General features: G+C 33.2%; 1 protein-coding gene across 2 annotated transcripts in view; it reads left to right on the forward strand.

Moving 5' to 3' along the window:
• Positions 1–12,213, forward strand: part of LOC118200835 (uncharacterized) — a 147,641-nt gene that overhangs the window by 111,858 nt on the left and 23,570 nt on the right. For both annotated transcript variants that reach the window (XM_085818330.1, XM_035372807.2), the window contains 2 exons: positions 1,495–1,552; positions 9,837–10,285. In XM_085818330.1, coding sequence (XP_085674456.1) covers positions 1,495–1,552; positions 9,837–10,285 — 507 coding nt within the window. The remainder of the gene's footprint in view (positions 1–1,494; positions 1,553–9,836; positions 10,286–12,213) is intronic.

Below are 12,213 nucleotides of genomic sequence, written 5' to 3' on the forward strand. Positions count from 1 at the left end.
ATTTATTAGTAAAGTATATAAAATTTTCTGAAGCTTTTATAGATAAATGTGACATTTTATGCAGCAAAAATAAAAGAAAAAATGTGTCCGCCATTTCTGCAATTTTGCTTTTTATAAAATTCGCAATACTACTATTCTTTCGCATTATGAGAATTTCAAAACAAGTTAATATGCCATGCTTATCGTGATTCAGTCTTCTCTGTCAAGAGAAGATTTCTTTTGTCCACTTTTATCATGCTTGCCAGAGCAAATATTTCAAAACAGAAGAACGTGATTTTCTGCTTGTGTCGCTTTATTGGTTTAAACTAGTAACCGAATCGCACAGGCAGCCTTAAACATATGCACACCTGTTTTTGAAGATTTACATAAAGAATGGGAATGATCTTTAAATCTTGAAGATGTATTACGTAACGCGGTCAATGATCTTCTACAAAAGCTGATAAAAGTCAATCCGAGAATAACATGAATAGATTTAGTGAAACACCGTGGAGTTTTTATAGTACTGTGGCGAATCAGCTTCATGTTGATTACGTAAATATTTCGCTACTAAAATCTGAATCTTTATGCTGAAAAGTAAAAAAATCTTGAAAATAAATAACTCAAAAATAACTCAAAAATTATTGTAGCAGTTAATGCAAAGTGTTATTTTCGGGCGATAAAAAATAACCATTTTTTAATCTGAAAGTGCTTTATGACGGAAGCTGTATTTTATGCGAATAGGAAAAGGTCATATATAATAATAACATAAATTCATATTTTCGTCGTGCGATAATAGATTATTTTATACGCTAGTAGAAGTTCAACCGAATGCTTAGAATCGGATATTTTCTTTGATCGCTTCTCCTCTGCATCTCCTCCCCTTTACAGTTTCTTGATCAACAGCTATTTTAACGCGTAACAGCTGTCAAATATAAAAGCAGCGGAATCAGATACCAATACATTTTGGTCAAAATTTGAAAATCTGAAAATCAATCAATAGAAAATACCCTGTCTTTATGTATGGTAATTCCAGATTTCATATCTCAAGCATCATAAATTTTGGAAAACTATACAAATCACGTTTTGAAAATCTTCCTCCAACCCCATATCATCCTTATGCGTCTGCAACTATTGATAGTTTCCTTTTCCTTTGCTGTCTGACCAAGTTTGTAAAGGAGAAATATTTTCATGAAAGACAAGATTTAGATTACCTTTCAAGAATTTCTGAATTCAGAAAAAGAGAGGTTATTTATTTACGCTAGATCAATATGCTTCTCAGACAAAAAATAGGCATTGAACACTAAAGGGCTTATTTTAAATAAAACTATTGAATTACGTCATCGCCTGAAAATTGGAAGCTCAGAATAGCGGAAATTTTCTTGATGAACCTTTACCACGGGCAAAATTTGTTATGTGTTAATCTGTTACCTTTAAAGAGCATATAACTGTTTATTAATAATTTGAGTGATTTTTATCTTCAACTTTTTTTTTTTTTTTTTTTTTTTTTTATTTTAGTTTGATTCTCAAGATGTTTTAGTTCCCTGGCATGAACCGGTGAAAAGCAGCAGCGAAGGTATGTTTTATTTTATTTTCCAAACTTACGCTTTCCGTGGCATAAAAACCTGATACACAGCATAACAGCTTGCTCTGAAATGACTGAGTAAAAATTACCTACCTGGAATCCGCTACAATTTTTAAGTATCTAACATAAAATCTGTATATTAGTAATTTTTTATTTATTTGCTTCATTTGGATATATAGATTGCTGTGTTGATTAATCATGTTTTGGATATCTCGAAAAATTCACTTTCATTGAAACTTGCATAAACCATATTTAATTATTTCAAACTAAATTCTACTGCATAAAAAGTAAAAATGTAATCAATTAAAAGGCAAAATGAAATAAACAACAGCTTGTAAAGAAGCTTTTAAATTTTTTCAATTTGAGACTAAATTTATATATTCGGTTTTGACAGTATTAAAATAGAGTAAGTGATATTTTAATTTCAAGAGTAGTAAGCTTTGATGTTGATAAAATGCTGACTTCTTTGCAATCAACATTTCACTAATTGTTCAAGCTATCCTGATCAGAAAGAAGCAATGACTTAAATCTTATTATTAATTATCATTAAACTCGATCTATCAGTTATAGTATATCGCATTCAAAAAAAAATTAAAACCATTCAAAGTTTTTCAATTTTTCATCCACAGTTATTAAATTTTCCTTTTTATGTGAATGAAACTGTTGAAATATTATCTTTGCCACCAATCTTTATCGTATTTTTATTGTTATTTAAAACATTTTAAAACCTGCAAATCTTTTTTATTTCTGTAGTTGGAAATATTGCTTTTTAAAGAATAATACTTTTCAGTAATTGTTTATCAAGAAAGAAATTACATAAAAAAAGGGAAAATATTTTTCAAAAATTGTAGAATCATTAATAATCTGGAAGAAATAAATTCCCATTCTAAAAATAAATTCATCATTTTCGTTGCAATAAAATTGAATAAGCAGAAAAGGAGAAGTTGCTTTTATGATGTATTCTCTTCTTTTATTTCAAAAAAGAATAATAATTCTTCTCATCAAAATAAAAAAAGGAATGAAATATCTATTCTGGGGTATTTTTTTTTTTTTTTTTTTTTTTTTTTTTTTTTTTTTGTTAAATACCGTATAATCCGGCGTATAATACACACTTTTAATACAAAAAATATGATAGAAATTTACGCATGCGCGTTATGGGCCGGATGTAAAAACGAAAGGAAAAGATGAAAGATTTTTAGATGTAACAGAATGCTGTTTATTTTAAAGAAATGACATATTTTGTAAACTTAAAATTTTTAATTATCGAATAACATAAGCAGTTTTTCATATTCATCTTCCGTTATATCTTCAGGCTCATTATCGAGAACCATGTTTCATCTTCACCATCATTGTTACTCTGATCCATAAATAAATAATCATCTTCAGTTCCATCCAGATTAGATATATTACATTTTTTTAAATGCATTTGAATTATTTCGAGTTTAATTTCATTCCACGCTTTATTATCCACTCACATAATATTTCTAAACTGGGGATTTTGTCGTAGCAATGAATGAAAACATCATTCCGGAAATCACATTACGGCAGCGTATTTTTTTTTTTTTTAATAACTGCGGATATTAATTTTGTACCGCACGGTTGAGGTGAGAATTTTCGTAACCTGCTGAACCGTTTTTATTCCTTTCACATAGATTGTTTTATTTCTTATCGTATCAAACATTACTAGTGTTTCATACATACTTCCAATATGTGACAGACTTCTGGAAACTAATCAACTTGTAGTCCAGAATTTTCGGAACTCTTTGCAAAACTTCTGTTCTTTTTCTCGCAGAACTAAATTATTCCGTGCCATAAATCCACAGCATCAACTCAAGTTACTTTAAAGTTTTCTCTCAAACTAAATGACTTCGAAATTGAAGCAAACACTACATTTGTTTCGTTCGGCAGAAGCCATATTTACTACTAAAAGGAGTTCTAGATCAACTGCATTTCCGCTAAAACAAATGCGATTTACTAAATATTTTAATGTTCACTTCAAAATCACAGCTTATTCCGAGCTGTGACTCCGAGCGTGTTGGGCTCACTTTGGTTTACTACTCAATTTTCTACGAACTGACCCAGTCCCATAGGCGGTCAGCGAGTTTACTTATAGCTATACTGAGTAATTTTTAGACTTCCCTTAGGGATCACTCGTCGGAGTCTAAAAAACACGGCAAGTGTGTAGTTTTTTAAGGGCAGTAAATACGGATGATGAAGTTAGTGACTGCACGGATTCTGGGCTATCTACTTTGTCGCTGTCATCTACTTCAAGACGTGAGGAATTTATGAAAGATCCCAGACTCAGAAAAAAGTGAAAGCCAAAAAGGAGAATGCGAATTCGGAGAAGGAAATTATGAATGCGGAAAGAGCCAGAGAAGAAAAAAATTAAGAAACGTATCCAGAAGTTCGGAGCTGACTATCTGACACATCACTAGGAATTCGAACAACGATTAAAGGAAGCTAAAACCCTCGATGAACAGGACAAACTTATGTTGGAACATGCAAGGTAAACTACCAAACGCTTCAGCAAGAGGCAGCAAACGGAGCAAGTATCCACTATTCCTGATAATGAAAGTGATTGGACTACGCCAAAGAAGATCGCGAAAATTTAAGAAAAGCCGATACCGATGGAGAAACCACAAGAGAACCGTTTTCAATTACTCAGGAAAATCACCGAGGAAAACCCCGAAGTAGAAGCCAAAGCTAACAACCCGCCCCCATTCACTGTATTTTCACAAGACGAAATCTATTGGATGACACTGGATGAAATGTTCACGCTAAACTGTACAGATCCTCACGAATGCCAAATGAGAGGGAAATCCATCTTCGTGTACACTAAGAACTTGAGAGATTACAGCGCAATGAATGAACTTCTACTAGAAAAAAAAAATTCCCTATCACTCCTACCAGTTAGAAATCGAAAAACCGATTCAGGTTAATTATGAAGAACCTTCCCACCACCATCAAAGAAGATGCCATACACCAAGACCTTAAACGCAGGAACTATCCAATCGAAAAAGTTAAGCTGTTTTCCAAAAATCGTGGAAGAGAAAAAATTAAACTTCCCATCTACATACTTTAACTAAAAAAAGCCCCAGAAGGAAATAAGATTCACCAGCTCAATAATATGTTCAATTTCAACGTCACCATAGAAAAATTCAACCCTAAGAAAAGGCCAGTCCAATGTTTCCGCTGCCAGCAATACGGTCATTCTCAATTTTGTTGCAGTAACCCTCTTAGATGTGTAAAATATGGGCAACAACATCGAAGCAATCAATGTACCATGAAACCCGAAGACAAGCCAAAATGTATTTTCTGCGGACTCTATCACGTGAGCAGCTATAGAGGTTGCAGCCAGCATAAGAAAAAATTTGAAAAGAAATGCTCCCGAACTCTCTGAGAAAAACTTTCCTAGCCAAAAGACTGCCTCGACCCCAGCGCAGAAAAATCCCCTTCAAGCCCCTTACAGCGAGAAATTGAAAAGAAAAATCACCCCGCCTCCGAAAGACTTAAACGATGCTATTATACATGGATTCAAGATGAAAATCACATGGGTTCAAGATGAATTACATGGATTCAAGATGAAAAAATTAACGCATTCCTAACTTCGATCATCTCATGTATTGGTAAAATCAGAGCAGGAAAGTATCCAGCAGAAAAATTACAAACAGGATTTCAAGCAGCTAGGCTACTTATTAACTTCTCAGAATCCTAAGATTAGGAAAGATTAAGCACTCCTTCTATAAGGGACCAATAGGAATACAGAAAATTCACGCAGCTATATTCTGGACTTAATTTTTCAATTTTTCTCATTCTACCTTCTTCAACCAGCGCAGTTTTACTGTCTGTTAGTCGGAGTACCCCCGAAGGTGTTATACGCAAGGCTCATTTCAACATCGAGAATCCTATTCTAGAATTCTCAACCAATATTCCCTAATGTTGTGGTAGGAAAGTCATGCCATTTCTCCATGCGTTACACACAGGATGTGGCTTTTAGCCTAGGAGCCTGTTTTCTATGTGCTTTGCACCTGAGCCTTCAAAAATTACAGCTTCAAATGACTACAGATAAAAAAAATATACAACTGATAATTTCAAGAACTCATTCGGGTCGGAAGTACTTACCCCAAATTATGTTGATTTTTTCTCGAAACCCTACAGTAGCGTTCTTTTCCACATCTGCAATGAATACAACCCTTCCTTTTGGCAGAATTATTTACTGTTTCCCTTATCGCTTGTCAATTCAGTATACCATTGTCCAAAAGCCTCCGGAAGATCTTCAAATTAATGACTTCAAAAGATAAGAGCATTGCACATATATCTTTCAGGCTTCCTTGGAAAGAAAAGGGTGCTCATTATACGGTGAATATACCTAAAATTTAAAAAAAATGTAGTTATAAAATATAGGTCCACGTTATACATCGGTGCGCGTTATACGCCTGAATATACGGTAATAAAGATGAGCTATAAGCATTCATGTAATTTAGACAAAAGTGTAATTGTAAGAATAAGCACATTCGGTATAGAACAGAAGAAAAGAATATTGCAACTGCCTTGAACTAAGTTTATCTCGCGTGAAAAATTTAAGTCAGTACAGATAGTGTAAACTGAGTGAAATAATTAGAGATAAACTTTAAAAAGTGATGCAATATATGCAAACTGCGTGACTGTTCAAATCATTTTTTTATTTAGTGCAGTTTGTACTATGTTATATGAAATAATTATGTGCAATAATTAAACATGTTTGTTACATGAAATAATTAAAAGAGATAAAACACGTGAAATAATTTACGTTTTATGTGAAATGATTAAAAGAGATAAAATATTAAAAAGTGGTGCAATGTGTGCAAACTGCATGACTGTTCAAAATAATTTTATTTAGTGCGAATTGTGCGAAATAATTAAAGAGAAAAAACATTAAAAAGAGATGCAATTTATGCAAACTAGATGACTTTTCAAAGCAATCAGTTTGATAAAATACTGAAAGGTGATATGATGTATTAGGTATATGCTTAAGTGGATAGTACTAAAAGTTCGAAATATGAATCAGTAATTGATGAGAAGCGTTGAGAGGCAAGCTATAGGACTTGGATTGTCCTGATCATATTAATAAACGTTCTCCACCACTACACCGTAATAAACACTCTTCAAAGTCCCACATGTTTAAAAAATTATTGGAGAAGAATCTAAGTACTCAGATAGGCTTTGGTTTTTTAAACCGTTAAATTTTTAGACAAGCATTGTTAAAAAAGCTATTTATAATTCGAAGTTATTCATAAGAAGAATTTAATTTTCTGGCACAAACCGAAGTATGCATGATGTATAATATATAAAGTCTTAATTACCAATAAAAATGTAATTAATTGTTAAATTTAGAACTTCCCATAATCTTGTTACTTTTGAAGCAAAGTAGGAAAATATTGTAGAAACTTTGAAGTTTTTTGGAGGAGAAAATGTGAAAAAAACAATTATACCTTCGTCGAGATTCGAATCACCGAGCTTTCACTTGCCAGGTGTATATGCTAACTTGTTACACTTCGACATGCAAACAAAAAATTCAGTAATTCCTTACAGCTTTATTTTATATTGAAAATAAAATTAATTTGGACAAAGAGGATGGCTTTGGAAATTACTGTATGGTATTTGTACCAAGAAGCCGCATTCTTGAAGAGGAAAATTTTAGAAAAATTCAACCACAGTGTGCGCGAGTAAAAGGGGCTTGTTGTGTTCGATGACACACAAGATGTGTTCGATTACTTTTAAAAAAATGCTGGAATGTAACAAGGTATGATGGTAGATTATATATTGTCAAATACATTCTTTATCTGAAAAATGAACTATTCCACAGAATAAATCCAACAAATATGTCAATCAAATCGTATTACAGAAGATGTATGCTGAAGAAACCTATAATAAACAAAAGGAGTCGACATAACTTGAATAAATTTACAGTAGTATACGTTTTGGAAGGTTAAACAAAACTCTCTTCTTTAGTTATAAACCTTCGAAACAACGGTAGTGCAAATTTACTCTTTATATACCGATTCCTATTGCATGTTATTGGTACTTTAGCAAAAAATGATGGTTTGTTTAAGTTAAGAGAATTTAAACACTAAAAGAGATTTTTGATATTGGGATTTGAATTTAATGGAGAGTTTTTGCGAATTTTAGGTCAGATCTTTGTGAGGAGGGAGTACCCTGTTTTATTATTTTTCAGACTTCTTTAACTGTTAACTAAGGCAATAGCTTAATCGTGATTTTTAAAAAACCTTAATGAAACATCAAATTAGAATAATTTATTTAATTTTTCTTCTTGATGATTAAAATTTTCAGAAAAATCACTTCAAGAAAACGTGCGTTTGTAAGGTAGTTATTTTTGTAAATTACCAGTTATTTTATGTTGCACATCTTTACTCTCACTTCTCTCTTTCCGTTTTCCTGCCAGAAAACAAATTGACTTCGCGTGTACTTAAATGAGGCAGAAAGAGGTAATCTTTAAAAGGTTTTAGGTTTCTTTAGTCAGTGCGTGTTCCGTTTGTTGAAGACCACGTTTACTAGTTGATATTCTACGATAGCGTTTCTGTCTGCGGCATTAGTTTTTCCTACCGATAGTGATTTTACGCCGGTGCAAGTTTAAGTCCACTTGCGCGTTAAATACGAGTATTTCTACGTAGTCTTTGGCTATCTTAATTCTGAGATTTAGTTTAAATTTGAATTTCTTACTTTTGAGTTGCGCCATAAATGGTGTCTGGTTTTGTAAGCACCAGGATTGCCTTTTATCCAACTAATTAGTTATTAGTAAAAGGGTCTTATACACTTTTCTTACATTTCTGTTTACATTCTAGACATGATAATTCATTTAGTTCTATTAGAGTCTTAACTTAGTGTATGCTGCCAAAAAAGATTGAGACTACATGTTTTTTGATTATTAAATGTCAGTTTGATAAGAAGCGTATGAATTTTAGATTTACGTCCTTGTTACAAAAAGTATATCGTATACTTCCCCTTTTTATTCCAACATATATGTTTTGTTACTTACGATGTACAATTTAGCATAATAAAAAAATAGTATGCAGGAAACAAGGTGTAGCGAAGCGGTATCTTAACTTTAAATTAATAAACCTAAGAATACATCAATGCGAGTGGACTGTAAATTTAACCTTTATTCGGCGGTTTTAACTTTCGAACACAACACAGCACAAGGTAAAACGACAGAGTTACAATTAGCGGTTTTAAGAATGCAAGAACAAAATGCGAACTACGCATACAATCTGCGCATTGCGAAATAATATCTCACAGACAGGCAGAGAGCTCTGGGGGCTGAAACACAAGGAAACACTAAAGATGTATCATATTTATATGACAAGCATATTTTAATGCATTTTTACTATGAATCAGTTTGCGTAATAAATCCTACACTGATAATAAATGTATAGGAGTAATAAAATAAGAAGCATTCAAATTAAAAAAAGTATTTAAAATTTTCAAAATTGTTTCCCAAAAAATTTTTATTTGGGGAATCCTAAAAATTAGATTTTTAGTTGTACATATATTCATAGGTGGGTATAAAGGTATAAAATAATTTCAAAAGAATTTGTAAAAACGCTTAGATTTCCCCATGCCACCGAAGTCAGGAAAGTGAAGAAATGTGCAGTGCCCTGTTCAAGATTCGATCTCCCTGCTTCCCAATTAAGCATCGAGCACGCTTCCAGTTACATCATGAAAAATGAGGAAAGGAGAGAGAAAATGCTTTATAAATTCTTGAATGTTTACGATATATGATTTCGAATTGTTTTTAATGCTTAATAACAACCAACATGGTAGAAACATGTTTATCCACGTTATTAAGAAGATATTTACATTAGCGCCAAACATTCCAGCATTTGAAACCACAAGCAAGATAACCCGAAAATCGCTTTAATCATAAATTTATACATACTTCTTTAAAGGTGAAGCCACGTAGTTTAATTAAAGGAAAACACAATTTTATTGATTCATAAGGGATAATTAACATGTTTCTACGTGGCATTCACAATAAATATTGAGTAGCTCACAATTTGGAAACTACTAGTGAATTGTGATAGACAAGATAACGACTTATTTTTTAAAAGAACAGATAATATGGTTCTTTCAACGCATATTATAATTATTTAAGATTTGCATTCAAAACACAGCAGTTAATTTAGCAATTTTACGACATGTGAAAATGCGGTGAGATGTATAAAGTAATTTTTAAAAAGTTTTTCAAGACAATTTCCTTTCACCTTAATTGTTTCAGATCGAGGGTCTTCAGTGGAGCGAGAACTCACCAGCACAACCACCAGCGATGATGACGTTTTGGTCTATCATGCTTATTCTCACATTTCGGACAGTGAAAGTCACCAGCAGCAGGTGGCTGTTAACAGGAAAAGACAAAAATATCGAAATGGTAGGGGACGTTACCGGAGTGCGGGCACTGTAGAGTATTGTGGTGGAGCGGCACCGAACAGCAGCCAAAGTAGTTCGGAACTTTCGAGTCCGAATGAAACTTGCTACAGTTTTGTGAGGAGAGCTTTTCAGAAGTTGTCTAACAACCCAGTATCCTCGCCTTATGATACCTTCAACAAAAAATCAACTCCCAGACCTTACTTTTACAGGTCCTGTCGGAAACCTTGTGTATCGGAGAGCATGGAGTTTGGGCAGAATTGCAAAGACACTAGTTCAACAAAGAAAGATTTCTTTCATCAAGTAAGCAGATTTTTAAAATTTTGCATGAATTCAAGAAAGTATTAAATTTTTATAAATTTACCTTGCTATTCTCAAAGTTTACTGTTAATTCGCCATTTTTCCAACTGAAATTTCTTTTACTATTTTTAAGTAAGCAGATTTTTAAAATTTTGCATGAATTCAAGAAAGTATTAAATTTTTATAAATTTACTTTGCTATTCTCAAAGTTTACTGTTAATTCGCCATTTTTCCAACTGAAATTTCTTTTACTATTTTTAAGTAAGCAGATTTTTAAAATTTTGCATGAATTCAAGAAAGTATTAAATTTTTATAAATTTACTTTGCTATTCTCAAAGTTTACTGTTAATTCGCCATTTTTCCAACTGAAATTTCTTTTACTATTTTTAAGTAAGCAGATTTTTAAAATTTTGCATGAATTCAAGAAAGTATTAAATTTTTATAAATTTACTTTGCTATTCTCAAAGTTTACTGTTAATTCGCCATTTTTCCAACTGAAATTTAGGCCCACCAGCGGCCGAGCGGTAAAGTCGCTGTACACTGGTAGTTTGGTCCGAGGTTCGAATCCCGCGAACGGGCTGGCTGCATGGGTGTTTTCGTGGTTTTCCCCATGTGTTACGTGTATACGAGCCAGTTTCCCTTAGAAAGTCCTCCACGAAAGGCATCCCTCCTCTTAGGCAGATAGCCCTAGTGTGCTTTGCCATAATTAAATACACACCAACTGAAATTTCTTTTACTATTTTTAAGAAAGCAGATTTTTAAAATTTTGCATGAATTCAAGAAAGTATTAAATTTTTATAAATTTACTTTGCTATTCTCAAAGTTTACTGTTAATTCGCCATTTTTCCAACTGAAATTTCTTTTACTACTTTTATTCATTTCTGCTACTGTTAGGATATGATGTAGTGACGTAATACGATCGCTTTATAATTGCAAAATATCTTTTCAAATTTCCGATTGGAAAGCAAAACGATTTTTAAAAAGTCAATATTTTCTCAACGTAAGTTGTTTAAAATCCTCCCACTAATCTCTGTGCAAGATGCTTCAAAGCAATTGACCGCAATCTTTTTTTGAATTATTGACAGTAATTCAAACAAGGAAAAATAATTAAAGAAAAAACTTAATTTGTAAACACGTAAGTGCTGTTACAGGAAATTGTTGCAAAAGTAGTTGCATTTTCAGTTAGTAAACCCGTTAGGAGCAAAACTGAATTCTTTCCAGCGTGCACTTCATCGCAAGGCAAGGGAAAATGAAAATTTAATCTAGACGTTGTGCTATTTCTCAATAAAATATTTACGGCGGCGTCGTGCAATTATTTTTGCCGCCGTTAGATTTTACTTTGTCTGCTGGTGCCATCTGAATTTGTACCATTTGTTGTTACAGAGCACTGTTTGTAATTTGTTAATGGTAATTTTAGCCGATAGATGGCTCCAGTGATTGTTGTTTGCTGCTCTGCTAGAGTCGAGGCTCGAAATAAGGACCTATTGAGCCATGACATGGTGACTTAAGAAATGAGTTCAAAAATGAATTAGGCCTTAGACACGGGAGGAAAAATATCCTTTCCTCCCCGAGAGTAAAGTAGCCACATAGTAAATATACTACGTACGTAGTAATATACTACTATATCACACTAGGTTACAGCAGGGGCGTAGCTAGAGGGGGGCATCCGTTCCCGGACGCAGGATCCAAGGGGCGCCAAACTGATGTTACGACATTTTAGAATTAAATGTTTTCCATCCTTGGCAAGCAGAAGGGGGCGCGAAATCTTCAGTTGTCCCTGGGCGCTGAAAACCCTAGCTACGACTCTGGGTTACAGTCATTTTGCACCCGGCATGTCTAAAATATTTCACCCCTTAGTACTGCCGCTCTGCAGCTGCACCCGCTGCTGAATCACTACAAATTTCTGGCAATAACATGAAATTTTGCTCCCG

This window comes from Stegodyphus dumicola, chromosome 6 (assembly GCF_044657685.1).
Source record: "Stegodyphus dumicola isolate Sdum_Otavi_A_Nest chromosome 6, ASM4465768v1".
Lineage (NCBI taxonomy): Eukaryota > Metazoa > Arthropoda > Arachnida > Araneae > Eresidae > Stegodyphus > Stegodyphus dumicola.